At 41.9% G+C, this 26,013-nt stretch overlaps 1 protein-coding gene across 1 annotated transcript in view; it reads left to right on the top strand.

Moving 5' to 3' along the window:
• The first annotated feature begins 2,296 nt into the window (after nucleotides 1–2,296).
• Nucleotides 2,297–26,013, top strand: part of nphs1 (NPHS1 adhesion molecule, nephrin) — a 38,053-nt gene continuing 14,336 nt past the window's right edge. The window contains exons 1-10 of the mRNA XM_054622365.1: nucleotides 2,297–2,350; nucleotides 5,581–5,667; nucleotides 9,440–9,634; nucleotides 13,336–13,458; nucleotides 18,887–19,009; nucleotides 19,689–19,770; nucleotides 21,360–21,463; nucleotides 23,285–23,406; nucleotides 23,616–23,787; nucleotides 25,143–25,300. Of these exons, the coding sequence (XP_054478340.1) occupies nucleotides 5,604–5,667; nucleotides 9,440–9,634; nucleotides 13,336–13,458; nucleotides 18,887–19,009; nucleotides 19,689–19,770; nucleotides 21,360–21,463; nucleotides 23,285–23,406; nucleotides 23,616–23,787; nucleotides 25,143–25,300 (1,143 nt within the window). The 5' untranslated portion in view covers nucleotides 2,297–2,350; nucleotides 5,581–5,603. The remainder of the gene's footprint in view (nucleotides 2,351–5,580; nucleotides 5,668–9,439; nucleotides 9,635–13,335; nucleotides 13,459–18,886; nucleotides 19,010–19,688; nucleotides 19,771–21,359; nucleotides 21,464–23,284; nucleotides 23,407–23,615; nucleotides 23,788–25,142; nucleotides 25,301–26,013) is intronic.

The following is a 26,013-nucleotide window of genomic DNA, read 5'->3' as shown; positions in this document are numbered from 1 at the left end:
AATACTCTCGCGCTCAACGCACAAAGATCATTTTGCAGGGCCTTCGTCAAGAACCCTCAGCCGTCTTGAAGGTTTTGCCGAGGCCCATTTTCATTAAATTAACCACTTCCTAAGATCTGTGGGCGCTGAACTAGTTAAATCCTCATTTTGGGTGTTGATAGCACATTGGGCGTTGAATTTCTCTGCCTGTCTAAATTGTAAGCTTCTGACTCCAAGCTGTCATATCTGTTTTGTAATTAAACATTTTTTTTTCTCTATTTTGACAAGTGACAGAATCCGAGCTGCCACATTGCTAATGGCGATCTGGATGATTTAAGCACGCCTCCTCCTACAACATGCACCTTCCACACAAATACTGCAAACATCCATAGGCATACACAGGAACTCAAACACACAAACAATATTGCATGCAGTCTCACTCCTCCACCACTTCTCTGAATCAATCTCCTGGACATGACCCCATCTTTGCCTCTTCCACGTATTGTGTTGCTTTCCACCGTACTGCTTATTGCTTTCTTTGATTAATCTTCCTCCTTGCTTTCCCTGCCGCAGTGGTGTGAGTCAGTAGACTTCCTGTTGGTTTTCAAAACAACTCTTCATGTCAGCCTTCCTTCCTCCCACCCCCCACCCCCTTCCCGTGCTCCTCCCTCGTCTTCTATTCATCACTCCGCAGCCCATTTTACAGTATCTTTCTGTCTCCTTCCTCCATCCGTTTCTTTCGCCCCATTACCTTGCTCGTTCGAGTCCCCTTCATCTCACCCTCTGCCTGTCCAACCTCCTGACATGAATTCTTTTTACCCTCTTACTGTATTTCCCTCCTCTTTCCTGCTTTTCCCCTCTCCCCATTCATCTTCAGGTTCTCTGTCCGTTTCCCTCCCTTCCTGCACCAGCTCTCTGTCAGGCCCCGGCTCTCTCCCTCCTCTTCCTTCGTCTGGCACTGGAGCGGCTCCACTCTTGCTGACAGTGCTGTTTGTGTGAACTGGGTGCTGAGCTTCACAGCCCCCTCGCCTCCCATTGCCTCCCCCCATCTCCTCCCCTCCCTGCCGCCTCTCCACCTCATCCTCCACCTCCCTCCCTCTATTCCTCCTGCCTCCCACCTACATACGCCTCCAGGCGGGGGAATTAACCTTCCAGCCCTGGGCTGCTGGGCTTAATGACTGTCTGTGGGGCCAGCTCTGGCTACACAACCCAGCTGCTAACATCTGGGCCACACACACACACACACACACGCACACACACTACGTAGACAGCTATACTGGACATTGGCACTGTGTAGCATGGACAACATACGGTTACAGTCCTTGAATTTGTGCCATTATACTGTGTGTCATTATCATTCTTTCTTTATTGCCTGCTGCACAAATGTGGGAGTTTCTAAGCACTACTATCACATCCAGCGGTTGGTCTGTCATTACTGCATGGCTGACTTATAGTGGAACAACAGATGCAGCAGTATAACTGCTTCGGTGTTTATACAGTGCAAATCCCTTGAACATATAGTCAACACAGAGCCGTGGCACAAGCGTGGACTATCAGCAGATCAAATGAAAAATACATGCATGTGGAAAATAAACATGACCTTTAAGTTGTCTCGCTAGAAGAGCTTGCAGTATGTTCCACTGAGCAAATGAAAGTGAATTATTTGGCCTGTCTCCATCTCTGCAGCAGAGCAGACCACCCTAGGAGTATTCCATATAGGAAATACAGTTATGTGGATACTTTCTATTACATTCATTATGTATGAGCATAAATGTTACAAAGTAGCAGCTGTGAAGACATCCATGTTGCATCTGTATCTTTGAGGGCTGCACTGCTCCTTCCAACCCGCCACAGTGAAATACTAAATGTTGGGATCCTGAATACTCTGCAGAGAGGCAGAATAGAAAGAAACTAAAGGCCTGTTCCTCCGCTCTTATTACTTGCTCACTGCAACTTTATTACGCTATTAAAGTTATTTATTCAATTCTGCTGAAACAAGAGGTCCGACAACTTTTTAAATGATCATTTTGTTACTGCGGGGCCTTTAAAGTATTAAAAATGCTCTGAATCCTTGGGGGAGCCATGACATTGTTATTGTTTTTCGACATTAAGTCTCCTGTTCAGGTGACCCCTTTGTAACCACCACCACCAACACTTCTCTTATGCACCCCTTCCTTCACTCTTCAGTCTCCACCACCGCCTCTCTCTCCCTCTCTTTATCTGTTTGCTTCTGTCTTAGACTTAGGAGTGAGAGAGGGGGGGGAGTCCCATTGGCATTCTTTAACATCTCTGTTGCTCACTTGTGTTCAGAGAGCCATCTGTAGATCAGGAAGACAAAAAGACGCTCCTGAGCCTCGGCGTCACTCAACAGGTAAGAGCAGCTCTCTTTCTCTCATGCAAATCCACACACCTATTCAAAGATGCCAAGCTTTTTTAAGAAAGAGGTACCACCTCTCTGTGTGTCTGTCTGCCTGCCTCGCTCTCTTTCTATCTGTGCACCCTAGGCAGGCAGATGTGCTTGAGATGGTGGAGGTTGAAAGAAGGTTTTGCCTCTCTGTCTCGCAACTTTTTCCTGGGGAGAGCAGGTTTGTGAGTGTGTGCAGTCAAGTCAGAGTAATCCAGTAAACTTGAACACTTTAAACTGAGGGGAGTTGAGACAAAGTACACAAACACCTAACTTGCGTTTCTACTGGATATGTCAAGCTGCTTGACCAAGCTGATAGTGTATGATTTAGTCTGTTCTCAAGGATTTTTAGCACATCCAGCTAGGTCTTAGTCATACTGCTGAAATAATGCCATGTTTTAATGCCAAATCAATGATTCGGATGCAATTTGATTCTGTTGATAATCTAATCTGAATCTTTTAGAAACCCTCTTTATCAGCAGTTCAGTGTTAAAGCAGTAATGGTTCACAATGCAGCTTCTATAAGCTACAGTAATTGGAGCCACAGGCAAGTGGTGATATTGGTAAGAGTTTAGGTTGGTATTAAGATGTAGGACCACATCTGAATTGGATAGCTGCACGGGGTTTGAAACTTCATTTTCTGCACATTGACTGATTTCATGGGGTTTCACGTTAAATTGGTCTAGGATTGAGTGTATTGAGTCGTTTGATGATGATATGAAAGACGCCATTAAAAATCTACCTGTCGGGGTCACGCTGAATGGTTCAGCTACTTCTAATGCCCTCGCAGGGAGAGTGGCAGCCCTGTCTCTGAAAGCGAATCAAATTTCAAATCAAACTTTCTAATTTGCATTTGTAAGAAGCCGGGGAAGAACAAGGTCAAAAAAAATCTGTGGCAATGAGTACTGCTGTAGTAAAGTATGAGTCTTTCTTATATTTGAAGACAAATTAAATTTCCATTTGGTCTGGTTTTTATCTAATGTAACATTTGAAGCAACCGTTAAGTTACATATCACAATTATTCCACAAGCGCTAAACCGTACAAAGAAAACAAACAGGCTTCAGCAAATTAACATTCTTGCAACAGGCTGTATTTTTTAAGCAATTATGGTGGTTGTTTGACTAGGTAATGGAAATGTGTGGAGGTCAGGGAGGCTGTGTCTGAGTCCAAATGAAAAAGGTGACTTGTGAGGCCAGAAGCAACCTTTCTGTGTCGGCCAAACATTTCTTTGCTGCACCTGCTGTAACTGAGCTCTAAATCCCAAAGGAAGAGTGTTTTCATTGTGCTGTAGACGGTGGAAAAGAAATCCAGTAGTTGTTATCAATAAATGGATAACTGTTAATTGTATATGAGAAGAAATGTCAACATTAGGCAGGATATAATGATTGTGTTTACCTACGTGAGACGATAAAAGAGAAAATATAGAAGATGACCACTTTCAACCTGAGAAAATAATTTCTATTCAATGCATAATATAATATATATATATAATAATTGTCCTTTTTTATTTTTTTTATTTTAGAAGAGTATACTGGGGGCTCTGAAATACACAAATGTTTTGAGAAAAAATAAATTAGTGTGAGTTAATTCTTATCAAAGCCTGTTGGAGTGCAACTAATCGACTGAGGGGAGATGCGTCATAGAGCTGTTGCCTTCAATTCATTTTGTCTATTCAGATGAGAAAATATTTAGTTTTCAATTAAGTAAATCACTATTATTTGTTCCACTCCTGCAGCAGATAAATTGAAGTGATTACACACTTTATAGAAAATTTAAATCACCAAAGGGGCTCTTCCAGGTCAAATAAGGAAAGTATTGGATGCAATGGGCACAGACCCACAGCATGGCCTACAGACCTAATTCCAAACTATGTCTGATCTGTTCTCATAAAGAGCATGGTATGATCCAAACATCATGTATCCATGGGAATGACCTGCAAAAAACAAATACACAGGCATGTTGACATGACTGTCTTTAAGAACCAGGCTTTAACCTATTTACTCTGCAAGTCGTCACGCCTAAACCACACAATAAGATCCTCTGTAATGTTAATGTATAGTTTAGGCAATTAACAAACATTATTCCCATTGACCATACGATACCAAAACGGCAGCATATTTTATTTCCACATCTAAAACTCTTGACAAATGATGGGGAAGGGGTTCGACACCAGCTTTGCAGTAACTACTGTAACTTTAGGCACAGTAGGCGACACTGTCACGTCCTGTGCTGACACTAATTATAAAAAAAGCTTGTTTAAAGCTTTTTGAAAAGTGTCCAAAGCTGTGTTTCTGGACAAGGCACTCTCTATTCACTACACGTTTTATATCATTAACATTATTGATGTTTTTCATATCATGTTGCAATTTCTATACCGTTGAAGGCATTTTCTGCTTCCCATGCAGCCACCGGTTTCCATTATTTTAAGTGCTGAGTAAAAATCCACTTGCAGTAATTCAAAAGGTATCTATTTGCCCTGTATAAGTATGTGCAAGAGATCATATCTGCTTTGTTCTTCATGATCGGCAGATTTTGATTCATGGAAATGCCAAAAGAACCCACAGAGGTCTTCACAACAACTAATAATCACATATTAAAATATACAGTTCTCATTAAAATAGTTTTCTCCTTGTGAGTCATCACGAGACTAAAACTAGCTGAAACAAACTAAGCCACTCAAACACAGAAAAGTTTTTCAGCCATCCTTAAACACAAGTTACCAACACAATGCTTTGAAATTGCGTTATAGCTTTTTTAAGTTGTTCATGTTTTCATTGAACGCTAATGCAGAATCGATTGATTGATTGATTGATTGATTGATTGATTGATTGATTGATTGATTGATTGATTGATTGATTGATTGATTGATTGATTGATTGATTGATTGATGGATTGATTAGTGTGGCGCAATTGTGTTGTAATCATGTGCTCGTCAGGAGCTTGTGGGATTTGGGAGTCGGATGCTGAAGTGAATAATAATTAGTATTACAACACAAGCTATAGTATGTTCTTCAGAAAGTCAAACCTTGAAAATAAAACAAAGACGTAAACATGGAATGACTAAAGTCTTGTACTACACTACTAGACTTAATACAAATACCTCCTTAAAGCTTATACCTACTTTATTCATCTTGTAGGGTTCATGGTTGTATGTACATCTCACATCGATTTTTTTTTTTGTTCGTGGTTGTTTCAGGATCGTCAGGTGTCAGGGGTGAAATGGACTTCTTCTCAGCATGGATTGTGTCTCCTTCAACTCTACCCTTTCTATGTCTCATCTGGGGTAAGATAAACAAATGTCCCCATGGAGCTCTCATTACACTAACTGTGGCCTTTTAAAAGTCCCATGCCAGATCAGGCCATTCAGCTGAGCAATGGGAACCTTGACTTTATCAAAGCCTTAAATGATTTTTCTCTGTTTTATAATACCGATTCTATGTTTATGTGTATCGGTTGCCCTCTCAATTCGCAAAGGTTCACGGTGATGCATGTACTGTGGATGTAAGTCAGTTAAACTAACCAGGTTAATCTTATACTTATCTCTTAATCTTGTGGAAATCTTGTCAAATATACCACATTTACTGCAGTGTCATTGGGTTTACTGTGGCATTTATATATGTTTCTACTCGCACTTTTGTTTTTTCAGCATCTGAGCAAATAGACATCAGAAAATTAAAATGGTGAACAGGACCAACTATGAACATCATCATTGTTGTCAAATAGGAAAACCAGCAGCTGCATCTTTTTATCTACTTTTCTGCAGGGGAGTCATTCTTTCTATTATCTCAGGTAGAAAAACACATTTTGTTAACTTGTTGACTTATTCATGGCATCAGGGGAACCCAGTCTCAGGGTATTAGTGTTTTATGCAAATATTTTAATCTGAAACTGCCTAAAATGTTGCAAAGGGTTGCTACATGTGACCATAGTGACTTTTTGTACCAAAATAGTTTTTAAGCTGAAGGTAAAGCTGTCCAATGTGAGCATGCACATGTTATCCTTTTTTTATACACGGTATAATCCAACCTGCAGCATTTACTAGTTTATACAGAACATTAACAACACCAACTGCTACTGGGCATTATGTGCACAGTATTTCCTGACTAGTTTCCATGGTGAATAGCACAAAGACTTCCAGTTCATAAGCTCAACATAACCCTAAATGATCCGACAATATAGTGGATAACATGCTCTCAATCGTATACTGCCACTTTATGATGTGAGAGGAAGATTAAGCTGTAAATGAACATTTGCATCAACAGACAGCTTTTAGACAATACTAGTACATAAGTATGTGAGCTGCATGCTGTAGCTAGAAGAAGTGGAGGCTGTGAAACATTGTCTGGAAAGAATTTGCCACACTTATCTAATCTTAAAAAAATGTAGTGTGAAAATGAATGTAGAAATCAGGGTGGGGAATTTGCATGCATATGTTATTATCTACTCTTGAATAGAGAATGGAAATCAATATTTCACGGCAGACATTTTGACAGGTCATAGAAGGAAAGCATATTTGTAATTAATAACATTAATTAATGATGGCATGGCTGCATTCCATTTAGGTGCTGCAGCTCCAGCACCCTGGCGGTTTTTGTGCATGCTTGCTTGCAGTCAGTCAGTTTATTCCAAAAGGTCTGATTGTAGTAATACGTATTCCTATATCAGCAATGGGTCAATTACTTGTAATGTGTGAAGGCCAGCTGCATTGACAAATTTACAGCTAATTCCCAAAATCCATCCATCCATCCATTCTCCGTAACCTGCTTATCCAGTTAAGGGTCGCAGGGGTGCTGGAGCCGATCTCAGCTGTCAATGGGCGAAGGCAGGGTTCACCTGGACAGGTCGCCAGTCTGTCGCAGGGCTGACATATATAGACAGACAACCATTCACACTCACATCCACACCTACGGGCAATTTAGAGTCTTCAATGCACCTAAGCTGCATGTCTTTGGACTGTGGGAGGAAGCCAGAGAACCCGGAGAGAACCCACGCTGACACGGGGAGAACATGCAAACTCCACACAGAAGGTTGTCCAGCCCGGGAACTGAACCCGGGCCCCTCTTGCTGTGAGGCGACAGTGCTAACCACTACACCACCGTGCAGCCCAAAATTCCCAAAATAATTAATAAAAAATAAAAACTTAAGTTCAACATTGGTAGAATGCAGCATAATAGCCATTGTTGATACTGGAACATTGAATTCCCCTTCATTTCAACTGACTTCATATGGTGTAAAGACTTGCACATCATCATTAAGCAGCCTGACCGGAGGAAAAGTGTTGTTGAGTGGGACCAGAAGCAGCCAAGATAATGAGGTATTAACTTGGTGTTCTGTTACAAAACCATTGAAATGTTTACCTGTGACAATGTAGGTTAACAGTAGCATGAGCAGAGAAGAGACATTAAGTCAGTAAAGTGAATCAGTAATACCACCTACACAGCTAGCTCAAAAGCTGGCTAGTTCTAAAAGTTGTAAATTGCATTATTTTCCTTTCTCTGTTCATGTGAATGAGCCAGAGACCGAGGTTGGGATGCAGGGTTAAATTAAACACTAATGATCTTGCTCTAGGCGCCCCATGAATACTAAAGATTGCCATAAGATCCAGGTACTTTTATACCTGGAAGTCAAACCTTTCTTTGCTTCATGTGCCACTGAGCAACTTTTAGAAGAATGATCGGGGCCCCGCATGTAAAGCTGCATCCAGTTCCTTTTATACATCCATGACTTGAAAACTTTTCCTATCCCCCTTTATTTTAAACTCTTTCTTCAATTTCTTAACTTTGGCAAGAAACCTAGGTCACTGTTAAAGAGAACATGTCGCACAATATTACATTTACTATGTTACACTTTTAAGTACTGTATGCTAAAGCTCTAGTGGCAAAACCTCTGGATGTAATGAACTAACTTAGCAAGGGTTCCATCTATTGTTATCAAAATCACGTTGTGAGAGGAAGCTTGTGCTATTTATTAATCTAAAAGTGACATAAACTCCCTTTAGGACATGAGAAGTCTTATCACTACATTTTGATATGGTATTAAGTATTTCTATATCTCAGAATAATATAGGAAAACGTTTTCAGAAACCACAGTGGACCACTGTTGAGTATTCATTTATGTAAACTGTATGCAAATGTTCTCCTGTGTTTGGTTGTTTGTATGCATCCTCTGTAATGGCCAATCTTGCCCTTCATATTTGACGTGAGGTGACTGGTTCAGCCTTGATCTGAGAGCTCTGCCTCTCACTCATGTTGTCAGACGCAACAGAGCATGCACTTCACAAACAACTTGGTCATTGCTTCAATGAAGGTCAAGATTCAAAAAGCCTGGCAGAATCAGGCTTCCTTCTCTGTGGGGCATTGTCTAAACGAGAATCACGCTTAGATATTTGGCATTAATTGAAGTGTGCAGTTCTGTTTTGCTCCTTGAACTGAATTTATTCATAAACCCTATGCATAATAATCCTAACCCGGTGTTAGAGGCTAATAGATGGCTTGTTCTAAGGTTACCTTCCTGACTCAAGTGCACTGCACCACAGAATGCCACCTAAGAGCCTGGCTGAAGGATGGCCAGCAGCACCTATGACAAACAACAGGGATTAAAGTGATAATCATTACTCTTCCCAGGAGGAATTAGCTGGTGGGACATCGACACTGAAGAAAAACCTGCAGGTGAACGAGGTCTCTGATACCCCATGCTTTTTCCCCTCCGTCCAATACCCTATCTGCATGGCCGGGGGGGGATTTAATTCGCAGTAATTACTTTATTGACTCATTTTCAGGACTGCAGTCTCCCATCAATAAAACATATGCCAAGATGAATAATGTGGCCAGACACAATGGGGTGCCTTCTCAGACAAAAGACCACAAGACTGCATCCCTGTGGTGTTTGTTTATGATATTCTCGCTCTACTCCTTTTTTCTTCCTCAATAACACTCCTCACACATGCTCAGTTCTTGATCTTCTCCACCTCTTTACATTAAATCGCATCACATCCCCTACCCCGCTCCACTCCAACTACTTTCCTCCTCCTCCTCCTCCTCCTTTTATGTCTCCAGGCACGCAGGCCCAGCAGGCCTTCAGGTTTGAGCCCAGGAACCTCACTGTGCGGATGGGAGCCACAGCTGTGTTGAGGTGTGAGGTGCTGCGGGCCTCAGGGACTGTGCAGTGGGTGAAAGATGGCCTCCTCCTGGGACCACAGAGAAGCCTGCCAGGCTTTCCGCGCTACAGCATGATTGGAAATCCCAAGAGAGGTAAACAGGGATACTCACAGAATAAGGTCTATGGCCTATTGGGCTTTGATGGACCTATCCAAGCTAAATAAATGAACTTGTGTGATAAAAGCGGCACTAAAAAGATGCCATAATTAGTCATCATAAATTGCCTATGTTTGAGTGAGGCTTGCAGTTTATGGGTTTGAGATCCAGTTGAGTGGAATAAGCTAAAATAACACTGGTCAATGTAAAGCAATGCCACTGTGTGGGCTAGAACAAGATGTCTGATGTGGGGATGGAACATGAATGTTTGATGTGCCAAAGAAAGTAACAATGTTTAATTGTTACATATACTTTATGTTCTTGTGACATATAGTTCATGTAGTTTGAATTAAGAAGTACTGCTGTCAGCTCAGTAAAGTAAGTAAGTAAATGAGATGATGTTGTTGCTATGGCTTCAAAGTGCTGTTATAAAGTAACACAGAAATAACGGGAACCTTATGGCACATTGGCTCTCTATACAGGGAGCATCTGGGAACGAGGAGGTGATGTGATTGTCAACAGCCTTTCACGCATCGCCCTCACTGTCACTCACATGTTAAGAGAAAAAAAAGAAAATTAAAGCAACTGAGTCAGTGTCAGCAAATCTGTGAAATGTGGCAGGGCATAAAGTGTGTTGCAGAATCTGCAACACAGTCTATAAAAAGTAATAGCCAATTAGAAGGCAATCCCGAGTAAGAGAAGAGCATCTGTTCCTGATGAGCCCGCAACAAGGCAAGCCGCACTTTACTGTTGCACAGTGTGGGAGACCGCCAGCGACACATAAACACTGCATAGATGCCCATCCACACGTTGTCCATGCTTATTGACGCCTAGAGTTTACAGAAAAACCAGCATGTAAAACACTTTGTCCGCTGATTAGCAAATTACAGTAAGCATTACAGCGTGTTCAAGTTAGGAAAAAAAACTTTCTTTTTACCTCAATAACAATAAAATAAGAATGTTAACAAATGAACACAAGGACGACAAACACACACACACACACACACACACACACACACACACACACACACACACACACACACACACACACACACACACACACACACACACACACACACACACACAAGCTGTCAAACACTCAAACATACACTCATGAATAAACTACCCATCTGCACAGGTACACTTTAGCAGGAAAAGAAACTGCACACTGATGTAAGCAATCACTTTACTCTGCAAGGAAAGAGCAAAATCATTTAAGATGGCACTTGACTGCACTTGATACTCCAGCAGGTTCCACTGATTGTCACCGTCAGTGATGTTTATTGATGCTTAAAAAAGCCTCAGACATTCACAAAAACAAAAGAGGCCCGCGTTGATTTCAACATATACTTAGAGTAAATGCAGCACGCTTAGTTTCACCAAGCGAAAGCAATAATGTTAGTGTATCGGGATGTAAGCCTAAATCTAGGATGTCATGCATTGTGCACATCCTAGAGCATTGTAAAGACAAATACACAGACAAACAGATACAACTGTTTATTAAAGGCACCAAAGCATTAAGAGAGTTTGTACCAATTTATTTTCAATGGTTGGTCTACAAGGTGTAATTTGATTATAGTACATGGCATGCAGACAGTCAATCAGACTATCATGAATGAACACTCATATTCACACTCAGTCATCAAATGTATATATTTTTCTTATATAACTCAAACTAACCAATCATCATTAATAAAGGGGTAAACTATAGTCAGGTGAATATTAAAGGTGCTAAATTTGAAATTCATATCAAGTGCAATGTGGCTCTCAATATGGCATCAGCTGAGCCGACAATTCACAGATGTAGGTGCTAAAAGCGCTAAGAGTGCAAATAACGCCAACAGTGCTTATAGAGCTAACAGTGTTTATCTGAGGTTGAACCAGGGGATTGGCGCTACTCTTCCGAGAAGACACCTTAGTTCAACTGTAACCGCCCTATGAGCGCCTTATGAGCACCGTATGAGCACCGTGCAGAGCTGCTGCGATGAGCAAATCAGTGGGGCATGCTCACATGCACTGAAGAGCACAAAAAGACATGCAGGCCGACCCGGCTACAAGACAAACAGAGAGAGAGCTACTTCATTCTCTGCTCAGGCAGACATTACTCCAATATATCTGTATATTGCAAATAGTTGTTTGCTGCTATAATAATGCTCTGAATAAGGTATAGGACACCTTGAACACTGTTAGTGGCAGCACTAGAATGTCTTTGCAAATGTATTTGTTTAATCAAGTGTAATGAATCTTGTAGGTGTTTGGATTTGCAAAAATATTCTTTACTCCAAAGTATAATATATAGTACATAGTTCCAGAAATAAACTGATCCCATTATATGTTTGCTTTTAGAAATACAATATAGAACATGCTTTATATTTAATCAGTTTGTATCACACTAAACACATGACAATATATTATCTTTCCTGAAAGAAATGTGGCAAGTTCTTTTATAAAATACTGCCTGATTTAAAAAGAAAAGACAAATAAAAAGAAAGTGAGGGGAACTATATTCTATATACTCTGCTGACTAAGTGGTGCAAAAGGTTCTCTGAATAAAGTTCAACAATTGATATTAGTGAGGCTTCTCCCTTTCCCAATTACGTAAAATATGTGTTTTCAGCTTTAGGGCCAATGCACAAATGCAGATTTGCGTGTGTAGGATATAACGTTACTCTGCTGTTGACATAATGGCTATGTAGTTATACTGTATCCCCAAATTTTGAAGGCCCTAGCTGAAATAAATACAGAGTAATGGACAAATAAGCAAATCACGTTGCAGCCATCCGCCATCTCCCCTTCCATAAATCCGTGCTCCCTGCAACTTGATTGCACTATTTGTGAGTAATTCCAGGAAAGAGGAATATGATTAATAACTTCAATGTCTCTCTCTCTCTGCACTCAATGATAACTTAGATGTGAAAATTGCTTCTGGTTGGTGTTAATTATCTTGCCAGCTTACTTGACACAAGCAATTTTAGGCCCTGGTTGTCAGACCAAGATACTATTTTGCACATGTTAGTAGGCTGAGAGCCAGAGAATCAGGAGCTGGAAAACCTACACTGAACATCGCCTAATCCCCACAGGTTATGGCAATGCATCAAACAAATCACGCCTTGTTGGCATGCCAGACTATCAGAAGAGAGATACAGAGAGAAGGACTCTGCCTGGCATCAATTAATAGACAGTTTATTCGGACGGCATTGTGAATCAGGGATTGGATTTCATTTAACATGCTGGAAAGTCATTCTGAAACAAAATGCCTCTGCTATGAGTATAGACAGTGACGTGCATGTCAATGGAAAAGCCTCCAGCAGGAGATTATCAGCAAGTGAGATGTTTCCATTTTACAGAAATACGAAAAATAGTCTATTTATAATCAAATCAAATACCCAAACGCCAGTGGTAGGGCATATTACCGTATTGAATTGGAATGCCAGACTGTCATTTTACAAATTGCTTATTTTGTTAATTTTCCCATTTCCCACATTGAAAATTACCTATAATTCAAACACTCTGAAATCAACACAGAATAAATAGGGGCCTACAGGAGGTACTTATCGATTATACGTGCAACGACTCTAAACAAAGAGTGTTCAAAGCACAGGGAGGAAGAAAACTACATGAGCTTTTCTTCTTTGTTATTTTTTTACGATTATCACAACATAATGTGTCCGATTAATCTCTCCCTCTCTCTTCTCCAGGGCAGTATCATCTTCAGATTGAGAAGGCCCAACTGGAAGATGACTCCTCCTATACATGTCAAGTGGGCCAGTCTGAGAGCAACCAAGCAATCATTTCCAGTACAGCCTGGGTCAACATTCTAAGTGAGCACAACCATACAGAATGTTAATAGAGGGGATGTTGGGTCTTACAAACATGTCTTTTTTGTCGGAGTAACAGAAAGATACAGTGAGCATCCTCAGTACTCCAGTAACATACACAACCTCCTGACTTGTAATCAGCATATAAAGAGCTGTTAAATATTCATTTCTATTGATAAAGAGCTTTAATTTGCTTACGACAAGGCATTTGAAGCGGCTCACACTTGAATTTACAAACTAAATTTAAAGCGTCCCTGGCACAGTAGAACCCAGCAGTTTAAGTCAAGCGTAAATCATATTTGAATGTATGAACCATGAAGCAAGTTACGATTTTTCTAACTTTTCTGACAGTGTTTATTTCTTTAAGAAGCACTACGCCATCCTTACGTGTTCCAGTACAGTAGGTCTATGGCTTTAACCAGCAGCTACACAATATAAAGTATCAGAACAACCTGGCTTCCCAGGCGAGCCTCGAGGCGATCCATGTCTTTCCCCTTGCACTGGAATAAATTATAACACAAGTGATTGAAAAGTTCCTACTCAGACATGGGCTGGGAGAGATGTAATTGCGTGACTACATTAGACCACCTGTTGTAACTCTAAAACAACCGGAATCCTTCTCTCCCTATCTCTCTTGCTTGTGGGAGCGAGCCCATATGTGGCGAGGAAAGGACTCTAAAAGAACCTTTCTTCTTCAGGCCCCGTTCATTTGCTTACATCCCCCTCTCCATTCTGCACAATTTCTCCCTCCCTCCCTCACTTTCCGGCTTTCTCTTTGGTGACCATGGAGGGGGGGTTCAGAGGGGGGGTTGCCGTGGCGATTCTAGTGGCCTCACTCCCTTCTGAGAAGAAAGCAGGTTTTTCTGACATCAATGGGCCATTGGGAGGGATGGCGGGTGGCGTGGGATAGACCGCAGACGTCTCCTTTGAATTGCTGCGTTCTGTATTAAACTGCAGCAGTCTTAAGTCCTACAGCAGGCCTTCACCTGCAGCCACAGCAGGCTTGACTCCCACATTTATAACCTCTGTGATGCGTATTGCATGTGCACCCACACATGCACAAAGTCAACAGATTGCCTTGGGCGTTGTTGAAAAGGTCAAAATGTGTGGGAATTATGTTTGTGTTGCATCAGGGATCACTGGTAGTTGTATTTACCATGACTGAAACCTACTGCTGCCCTGTGTACCCATAGACTGTGTGTGTGTGTGCGTGTGCGTGATTTGCTCGGATCTGATTCTCAGCTGGTGTCTTAGGAACACTTTCCAGCTGTTGACTGTTTAAGATGGACAGTTGCAGCTGTACTGTTGCAAAGGGCAACGAGTGAAGCGACTGACTTAAAAAGCACTCTGCAGCCTTGGTCCTAAAGGGTCATTTGTTCCACCCCACCAACTCAACTGATTCAAAATACATGACTAATCTGGGCCTAGATAATGAGCTGATGAATTCAATCTCCTGTTAGTGCTGAACTGGGACTGGAAACTCTGCATCCTTTTGAAGAGCACCATCTCTGATGAGTTCCCCGCGGACTTCTCCATCACTGAACTACAGCTCCCAAGGCCCCTCGCCCCTGGCCAGTCAACCATGGCCATATCCCATCAAGCTCTACATCAAATCAAAACACTATAAACTCTTTATGAGGAGATACAGTAGGGGAGAGGGGAGGAATGTGAAAACAAAACAGAGATTGCTGATGGTATAATTGGATTCGTGGGTCAGAGGGAGTGCTATCATGACTGGCTAATTTAAGATGGATCACCACAGGCAGTGAGTAGCAGGGACAGAGACAAAAATGTCAATAAGCCCCGTCCGTGAGCTTACAAAGAGATGTTTTCAAGACATTTCCATCGGCGCAACATAACTCCTGTGTGTTTTTGCCTTCCTGCAGAGCTTATATAGGGGATTACTGCAATAGGCAGATCAAGTGGCAGTGAGTAATCCATGACAATAACAACCTCTACCCCCCCCCACCTTCATCTAAAACTTACCCCGCACTGTGCCCGTCACATACCTGACACATCCTGTGTCTCGGTTTATACCATTAGTGTTAGCATATAATCCTATTAATGAACAACTCTCTCCCTCACTGCATTGCATTCCTGTACAGATGCCTCCTGCAAATGTTCAAAACATTTATTTGATGTGTTCTGGTTTTAGACAGTGTTACAGTTATAGTTTGGTCTTACAGAGAGATGTATGTGTGTGTGTGTGTGTGTGTGTGTGTGTGTGTGTGTGTGTGTGTGTGTGTGTGTGTGTGTGTGTGTGTGTGTGTGTGTGTGTGTGTGTGTGTGTGTGTGTGTATGTGTGTGTGTGGCCATGTGGGTAAGCTTATTATCAGTGTTGGTTGGAGGTTAGAGGACATTTTAGGAACCAGGGCTATGGTGAGGTTTTTGCGGTAGCTAATGAGTTTAGCACTTGAAGAGTATATAATGAGCCTTCATTTTACGATTCCCTGTTATGAATAATGGAACAACTTATAAATGGGGGCACAAGCAACGTGGAACATGGTGACTTTATTCATCTTCGTTCGCGAAAAAGTTCTGACAGTTGCCCAAGATATAACCTCATCAGAGGACGGCGTGTTATACATTGGTATGACGGTTTGCATATTACAGTGCCAGACAATTTGCAAAGGAGGCCCTGCTAAATAGGAAAATGAGACACCAAAGAGACAACTAAAATGTTCTGTCTCTCTACTTTGTTTTCAAATCTTTTCTTTTGTTTTTATCTATCAAAAAGGTACATTTTCAATACTTGCACAAATGTGAAATATTTCCCGTAAATGGTCATGGTTGTGGACAAATACAAATTTTGGTCCCAAAACTAAAAACACTAAGAGGGACAGTAGTAGTGGGTCAGGGAGGAGAGTTGTGACGGTGGGTGAGGGGAGATAGTGCTGCTGCTCCACTTCTCCCCCAGAACAGAACAGAGCAGACGGGAAGGGGGAGACAGAGAGGAAGGGAAAGCTGAAAAAAGATCACTGTTCAGAGGCTTTCATGCCAGAGATCACACACCTGAGACCTACGATGTGTGTGTGTGTGTGTGTGTGTGTGTGTGTGTGTGTGTGTGTGTGTGTGTGTGTGTGTGTGTGTGTGTGTGTGTGTGTGTGTGTGTGTGTGTGTGTGTGTGTGTGTGTGTGTGTGTGTGTGTGTGTGTTTATGCACGTATGAGTACAAAAATGTACCCTTGTGCATGCCAATCTTTGTTTCCCGGAGATAAAACCGATGAGTTGTGCCTGTGTGATATTGAGAAGTCGGATCTTTTGGTCTCCATTATTTTCTTAATTCAGCATAATAAGCTTTTTAGAGACTGTTTTATCCTCCGGGCCCTCTCCAATACTTTCTACTGGCGCCTGTTTTTAAGATGGAAGTGAGGTGAATGTAGCTTGTCTGCACACTCACTCGCCTGTGTGTGTTTGTGCATGCAAATCTGCATGCACTGTAGACTCGAGACTGTTTGTGTGCAAAGGAGAAAAGAGAGTGTGCGCATCTGTATGTGAATGAGAGAGAAAGATAGGTGGATATGCATATTGATGTGTGTCTGCTAATCTGCTTCTTATCTGCCTTATCCATCCATCCGTCTGTATTTGTCTAATGAATCGAATTTTGCGGCTCACTGTTTCTCGTCTGAAAAGGCGGGAGCAAGTATTTGCGTGCCTATCTATTATTTTGTTCATACATGTACCTTAATAAGAGCGATGGGACTAGAAAGCAGAGAGAGAGACGGGGAGACAAAATAGCAGAGCCGACAGGCAATTAGACAAAGAAGGGGCAGAAAGAGTTAATTTAAAAAAACAGCTTGTTTGCTGTCTGTTTTTTTGCTCTAAGTGCATGTCCAGTAAATTGAATAGAGTGTGTTTTGTTGTTGTCCACACATGCTATTACATTTGTACAAATGTTCATCCTGACTGGGCTGATTAGGTCACATGGTTTTTGCAGATGTGATGAATGGCTGTGACACACCTTCCCCCCCTCACATCTGCAGTTTAACTGCAGTGGTCAAGAAGGATAGCGTGGGGAGAGGGGGGGCTTGTGCTGCTCGAGAGGGATGATGGAGTGAACGAGAGATAAGAGGACCGGGGCCAGCGTGAGCGAGCGAGGAAAAAATTAGATACCAGCCCGGCTCATTTGCTAACATATCATTCTTCTTATTCTAGGATTTGTTAGGCTGCCAGGCACTACTCTAGCACAACAAGTGATGCGCCTATGTTGAATCGTGCAGGCCTTAGTAGATTGAGAGTGCAGGGGCTGTCAATAGATGCATGGCCCAGTCATCTTCTCAGGGAAGAGGGGGGGGAAAACAAACAAATGCATCTCATTATTGCAGCGTGCGCCTCTGCAGTGCTCTGGGTAACCCATCACAGTCCACACAGATTCAATTGCTTCTTTTAAATCAGTTTGAAGCTGCAGCCACATCTCATCTGTCTCAATAGCCGACTGGAGCCAATGGGCGACTCTGCACACAGCAACAGCTCCTCCTAGTGGCCAGGATTTGATTGTATGTGACAAAGAGACGGAGAGGAGCTGAATGGCTGACTGGTTTGGTTGTGGTCCAGCCGTTTACACACACATTAGCTGTGGATTTAGCTCAGAATTCAGCAGCAGCTATCCTCCTGCCTCTGCTCTCTTCTGCAGCTCGTCTTACACTCACTTTTTATTCTTGCCGTATCTCTTTACTCCCCTGCAAGACTCTTTCATGTCTCTCTCACACACGGCATGTATCCACCCTGTACTTTCCAATTCCTCGTTCTGTCTCTGAACTCAGGCAGCCTTTGCACTTGATCTCTGATGAAAGAAAACAACCTTAACAGTAACCATAGTTTGTAATTCTACTGGCTCACCCACTCTCTAAAAGCTGGCACAATAGGTTTCTGTTGCTCGTGCATGATTGAACCGATAGTCTTGGTAATAAGTGACTCACAGAAGTGCAGAAATCTCTTTCATAGTTTGTTGGTGACAGATTTTGCAATTTACTGCCAAACAGTCCCTTGTGTTAAAAGCGGTGTTGTTGTTTTTCCCCAATATATGGTCAGATAAATGGATTGTAGAGTAGAGCAGTGGAGAAGTAAAAACTGCTTTGATCAGTCCAAGAAGCACAAATTTAGCTCGGGGGGTGATCTGAGAAGAGAAGTGTTTGGTGTTTGCTATGATACATTAGCACTGGATCGGTTTCATCACTATTTCATCTCTTCTTGTTCACAATTTGTATTCTAACTCAACAGCACATCCAACCTCGGTGCAGTAAATCACTGAAAAGCTGACAGAGTGACATTCCAGTGACTCCCAAATGTTGCAAGTGGATATTATCATATCATTGCATGAGCGAATATCCATCTGTGATAGCGCTTGCTTCTGCTAACCAAATATATTGTGACGAATATTAGTTTAATGATGTGATAAATATTAAACTGGAGCTGTTGTTTCTCTCATTCAGTTCCTCCTTCCAAGCCATACTTTGAGGTGTACATGGAAACACCTTGGGTGGCAGGGGAGAAGTACGCCGTCACCTGTATCGTCCCTGACGCAAAGCCCGAGGCTGAAATCACACTTTATAAAGGTGAGTCACCCCGTTCAACAGCACTAAATGTGACAGAGATGGTCAACTTGACAGCTTAGAACAAAGGGCAACAGCCTCTATGATACTCTACATTCTGGGATCTCTATAGGTTATAACCCGAATATTTATACATAAAACATTTTTCATTAAAGATCCCTTGTTTCATAGTCTTCGAACAGCAGAGTTGAAGGAAGCAGACTCTGTGTGGGAGGAAATAGCCTGAACATTTGAATTTCCAATTTCCACTGACTTTCAAATTGCATATACAGAGAATGTATCGCAAGTTTGTAGTGGTTTACAAAAACAACAGCAGTATTTCCATTTTCTGTTTTTGCCTTTTGCTCTCCTGTCACACCCATTATACTGAATATTACAGCGAGGGAGAGATGTTCTATTGTTTTCTCTTGGTGTGAATTTGTTCTGTACATCTTTATTGTGTTCAGTGAAATGTAGTTTTGTTTTTCTAATATTGTAATCTCAGCACTGATTTGATTTCACTAGACCGGTTGAGACAGTGGCATATATATACACTACACACACAGAACAGAGCACATGCTCATCATATTCCAGTATTTACCTTTCCACACACAAACAATACTGATGTTTCTGTTTCACGTGAACAAATTTACACATAGTATTCTCCGTTTTTTGTGTTCCTTCCCTCCATTGTGTCTTTTAGATGGAGTCGAGCTGACAGGTGCAGAGTCTTTCACCGTGTCTGGCTCAAAGGATCAGCTCCTGAACACGCATGCTGAAGTAACGTATGTGTTCGCCTGCCTGCCAGACTCATTCTACTCACCAACTTGCTCAATCTCTCCAAGTCTGTCTTTGTTTTTTTGTTTCCCTTGTTTTCACCCCGCTCTTATATTCCCACTCTGTCTTATTGAGCACAATGAATTTCTGCACACAGCGAGCTGTAACTTGGCACTGTGCGATTGAATTAGCTTCTGTCAAATGCACAAAATTACATTCCGGCAGCGAGACAGATCCGATCCTCGCCGGTTCGCCAGGTGCCTATACATTAAACAGGGCCATAGATTACTTTAATCCTGCTTGTCTCCTCTGTGTCAAAGATAATAACCTCTTGTCATATCCTGAGATAACATTGGTACTGAGGAGCTGCAACGTTGTTCAGCTCTATTGCAGAACAGCCAAGGTCTTAAGCAATATTGATGCGCCTTCCTCATATTCACACTGAGCGTGCACAGCAGTGGGCCATGTGTGATTGTTACGGTTGACATTGTAGTGTAATTCGATACAGAAGACACGAAGTGAGAAAGTAAACTAGGCTCAGAATAAATCCACTCCATAGTGGATCTTTCAATGTACATCACAAAGTGCATTTGTGAGCTGATTATACTTTACTTGAGTATTTCCATTTTATGCTACTTACTTCTTCTACTTAACCTAATTTCAGAGGTAAATATTAAACTACACTCTCCAGTCTCGACTATCTGACACCTCTTGTTACTAGATACTTTTCAAATTAAGAAACTTAAGGGGTGGAAAAAACACATGATAAGCCAATAAATGACAACATATGACAAGATTTTTCAGGGTCGTAACCCCTTAAAAAAAAAAAAATCAGTGTACAATCAAGGTTTATTGTCACCTTTCAGATGTCTGTGGCTTTTAGTAGTTACCCCAAGGAGAGCTTTTCCTTCTTATCTCCTCAGATGGTTCAATTAAACACATTTTTTCCTAACTATCCAGTATTTCATTTAAAGCAAAGACTGGAAAAAAAGTCTGAAAATGACTATACGGGTTGTTCTGGTAGCCCCCCTTCGTAGAGTGTGTACATCATGTTTCAAGTCGAGTCCTCACTGCAGTGACCTGGCTTTGATTCCAGCCCCGGCCCTTTGCTGCATGTTATCCCTTCTCTCTCCCCTCTGCCTTTCCTGTTTCTAAAAAGATACCTTTTAAAAAAGAAAAGAAAAATGACTACACATTTGTGTACCAGAACTCAGTTTTTTTTTCTTTTCTACCCCATTAATCATCTAATGACCCCTCAGACGTATCTTGTGACTCCTAGATTGGGTAGACTAAACTACCAAACTGTATATAAAGTGGTGAAAATGAGCTCCACCTCTACCAGCTACAACATTACGATGCTGCATGCACATTGATGCACCAGTATTTGCAATCTAACAAGTACTTATACTTTGATACGTAAGCACATTTTACTGATAGCACTTCTGTACTTTTAATTAAAAGGATTTGACTATGTACTGTGTTTACATTGATGTATTGGTACTTTAACTACCTGCACTTTAGCACTTTGTATGGCTCAATATAAACTTTCTCTCTTTTATCCTTCTCATTTTGTTTGTCTTTCCATTAACTCCCAAAGGGTCACCGCTCTGAGCTCTGACAACGGGAGGCAGCTGACATGTCATGCTAAGAACCCCGCCCTTTTCCGGCCTGTGGAGTCCACAATGACCATGAACGTGTACTGTGAGTGTCTCAACCTGTCTGTAAACTGACAGTCAACACCCCCTCTCTTTAAAAACAAAAAAAAAACATTGTACAAACAAACTCAACCACACAGGAACCAAACATCAGGGAGGCCCAAGGGTATCCAGCCTTGTGCACTCAGTCTGTATTAGTGGTCCAAGGACAAACATTCAACCTGAAGGCAAAATTCACACCTACTTCAAGACAACATGAGTGTGACTCCCTCCAGTTCACAGGGCTGCCCTTGGTGGGCTGAGATTGATATGACCATAGCAGGAGATGGAGGGCGTTTCTTACAATAAAACCAGGTAACAGTTTCCACAATGGTGGCTAGCAGCTTAGAATCAAACACCAACCCTGCAATTAAATTTGAATCAGTTTAGTTTACTTTATTACTTTTATTTTACTTTATTTAATGTATTGTTCTGTAATCTTAGAATTATCTATACCCTTAGTCGTATTTCCCCAATGTTAACCAAAACAAACTCAGATGGATAGTTTCAGTGAGGCTTCAAGTATGTAATTTTAAACCAGTTTAATAACTAATAAGGGAAGCTAAAGCCACAACAGTTAATAATAATGAATCCTACAGAACTAGTGCAGCAACTTTTGTGCTCATCAGCTCAAATTAAATTTAGAATCCACTGAGGCAGAAGGGGAGGCAGTTTCTGTTGCTTTTTCTTTCATGTAATTATCACAAACCGTGCAACATTATATAATAAAATTGTTACTGCAGCACAAAAAGGTGAGTTGAAATACATGTTGTCCCTGTATCTCATTGCATTTTGCAATTTTTTTCCCTCTTATTTGGCGAGGTAACAATGAAAGCCATTGTTGCTGCATGCACGTACAGTGTGACACCACAGCTACTGTTCTCTACGGTTGGTTAAGTATTTTCTACTCTGTTGATCAGTTAAGGTAATTGATTGTTTGGGCTTAAGAGTCTACCCACCTGCTTCTCCCAGGCCTAAATCATGTTGTTGATTAAAGTGGAGAAGGGCTGCTGACACCTTCAGCAGGGCGAGCGCTCCCTCCACCTCAGCTGCCGTATTATCCACAGGCTGACTAGACACCTTAATGTTGTCTCTATCTATACTCCTCCACATTAGACGCCGCGGCTGCTGTTTAAACAATCACCAATAACCGTGAGCACTCCTCCCTTCCTCTTTGTCTGTCTGCTCTGTATTAAACAACACGGGCCCTGTTCTAAGTGCTAATGTTGCAGAACTTGGGGACCACCGCTGCAGTCTTACTCAGCATGCCAGCCCATCAAAGCCAGCGCGGTGGCCATTTTCCGCCAGCCAGATTGTTAGCAAGGTGGCAATTTGTCACGCTGGCCCAGGGTCTGCAGCCTGCTCTCTGAAACTGATTGCAGCAATAACAAAGGCCTGTCCTCCTCTATTTACTGCATATATTTTATTCAAGGGGCCTGTAATTTATTCATATTTCACATTGCCTTATTACTGTTTGAACATCTGTTATTTTGCTTTATGGACTTGATCCAGCTCACTGCTCCCTTAATAGTTAATACTTTCATCAAATCTGGACCTCTTATTCCACAGTCATGTTGATTGGGCCCAATTTATTTGCCCTGTCTCAACAAATATGGAAGCTCCCTACTCAATTGCTAAGAGTGTTCTCATTGCACTGCAGTTTCTTTTTTATGTCATCCTATTGATGGCCACGCTCTATCCCTGTTACCCTGAGTTACTATTACCCTTCTTTCCCTCACCCTTTTCTCCTCCATTTTCTCTCACCCTTCTCTCTGCCATTCCCCTTTGTCAAGTCAATTTTCATTTTTTGTGTCTTGTTTCCTGGCAGTCCCACCTCAGCCTCCAGTTATTGTAGGTCTGGAGAGAGAGGAAGTCAAAGCGGGGAGAATACTCATGTTGGAGTGTGTGTCTCATGGTGGAAACCCTCTAGCCTCTCTCCAATGGACCAAGGTAAATCTTCAGCACCATCTGTTAAGCAGGCTTTGTAACACACTGTCACACTGACAAAATTAGCTATTTTACTTGCAGTGTAAGTATCACAATATTTGTAACCTCTTTGTCTTCATTTACTGAACCACATTGGACAGTGCAATTATTACATTACAACATGTTCTTGATGCAGCCTCTTTTTGAATTTCATGCATTCATCTGTGTGTCAGAATGGAGAAGTTCTGTCCATGACTTGGGAAGCAGATGTTGTGGCGCAGAAGTCCAGAAGCGTCCTCAACCTGAAGATCTCCCCCGCAGACAACCAGGCAGTGGTGTGCTGTGAGAGTGTCAATCTGGTGTCCCTGTCCCCTCTGTCTGTCAGCCGCAAAATCACTGTGCTCTGTGAGTAAAAATAGTACTTAATATAGTGCACAGAGCTGCAATACACACACACACACAGACACACACACACACACACACTTACAAACTTGCACACGAAGCCCTGGCAGGTCTTGCAGCATGGATTATTTAGGATATGGACATGAGGCAGACGAATATAATAAGAGTCTTGCCTCCCAAAACCAACTCTTTTGCTGTCCCAGCATAATTTTTTGTTCTAATATCATTAATGAACTAATGGTTGTTATGGCTGCGGCCCATATTTCTGTCTGCATGCTCTTTCATAGCTGCTACACTAATTCAGCTGAATTGCTTCAGTGCACAATCCTGAGGCGGTAAAGCCTAAACTTTGTGCGATAGTAACGCCCATGGTTAATAGATTATAATTTTTTCTCTGAATATAAAATGTTTGTTTCAGCAACAATAAAACAAACACAGAATTAATATTCAGCAGCCTTGGTGCATTGAGCCTAACAGTAGCCTGATTTTCAATACAGAGCCAGACGATGCCAAGTCAGAGCTTTAAATGTTATGTGATTGATGCATTTATATTATGTAAATATGCTTTAAATAAGGACCGGTCCTTGTAGAAATATTTTGCTCATGCTATGTAAAGGCGGCTGAGGTTACTCCAGTGCCCCTCCTTTCCTCACAAAGCCCCCAACAGACCCTGGTGCCATGCCTCATAGTCATCCATTCAGGGCTGTTGAAAACGAGCTGCTGACTGCCTGACTGCGCTCCAGGCACTGGCAAAAGCTGGAGGGCACATAAAAAATCTCACTGGTGAAATATGAATATACCTCTTTTACCTCATGGCACCTGCTTAATTTCAACAGTCTGTGTGTGTGGCATGCACAATGCATCCCTTTTTGTGTTTCATATGGGATAGACACAGATCTGTGTAAAGATTTACATACATGACCACTCCTTCCCCATGTCTGCCAGCACGTTCCCCTTTCTTTGTATTCCCCTGAAGGCTTTATGCAGCTGCATCACTTTGCCTGCAGCTATTGTACCCCGTCTCCCCCTGTGGTTAAAACGAAGCAGACTTTAGAAACCACATTGAAAACCTCCTGAGAAAACAAGTTGCCACTCAAAGGAATTTTCCTTCTCACCCTTGATACATCTCTGTTTCACATCCAAAAATAGTTGCACAGCCACTGTGATCAGAATGGGTAGCTGTTGAATGTACTGTTCATGGGCGATATTTTACTGACTTGTCTTTGTATGTTTGGCTCCCTGTGTGTGCGTGTGTGTGTGTGTGTGTGTGTGTGTGTGTGTGTGTGTGTGTGTGTGTGTGTGTGTGTGTGTGTGTGTGTGTGTGTGTGTGTGTGTGCGTCTGTACGTGTGTCCAACAGTTGAGCCAGCACAGGTGACTCTGTTGGGTTTGTTCACAGCTGTTGAGGGGCAGGACTTAACTCTGAGCTGCTACGCCACCTCCAGTAATCCACCAGTCCAGATTCGCTGGTGGCTGGGCTACAAGGAGCTCAACACCACTGTTGCAACGATGGAAGAGGTGGGACTACACATCACACAATAAGACTAGGTTCAAGTCTATCTGTTTAAGCCGGTAGGCAAGAAAAAACGAGCCAGTGTACACATTGAGATGTAATTGTTGATCATTTTGGTTGGAAAACTGAAAAGGGTATGTTTTTGTTTCTTTTTTGGGAACACAAGACAAAAGCATTGCCCCTCAGTCAAGCTTGTCTTTAGGGTAGCAACAAAACCCGTTTATAATACATCCCCAGTAAATTAAAGCAAAATTTTCCAAATGAAATGTGACCTCGTAAACCTTCATAGATGAAAGAAAATGGTATGACCATGAGCAGTGTGACAGAATAGACCTGCTGCGGCTTTGCAAATGAATCCGCAGCCAATTCCAAAAAGAGTATTCTGCTACTCTTCTCCTCTTTTGTGTATGTTAATAAGATCAAAGTGAATAAAAGCTGACACAGAAGATGAGCGTTATTAAACAAGCTCTTTATTCATCTGGCAGCAGCATTTTCATTTGATCTTACACGAGGCACTCAGTGTGCTGTGTGTGAGCTTTAATGCATCTGAAACAGTGTGAGGTTAATGAAGACTGACGCTCCTGTCCAGTGTCTTTGTTAGTCTCTCTGACTGTGGCTTTTACAGTAATCACCACAATAATAGCTTTAATAACCAGATGTGCTGCACAGGCATGACCACTATCAGGCAGGTGCAAAATGGTGCTTTGCTCAATTTATA

The sequence above is a fragment of the Anoplopoma fimbria genome, chromosome 20 (genome assembly GCF_027596085.1).
Source record: "Anoplopoma fimbria isolate UVic2021 breed Golden Eagle Sablefish chromosome 20, Afim_UVic_2022, whole genome shotgun sequence".
In the NCBI taxonomy this organism is placed as follows: Eukaryota; Metazoa; Chordata; class Actinopteri; order Perciformes; family Anoplopomatidae; genus Anoplopoma; species Anoplopoma fimbria.
The sequence above is the reverse complement of the archived record's forward strand: the minus strand, read 5'-3'. Positions and strand labels throughout refer to the sequence as shown.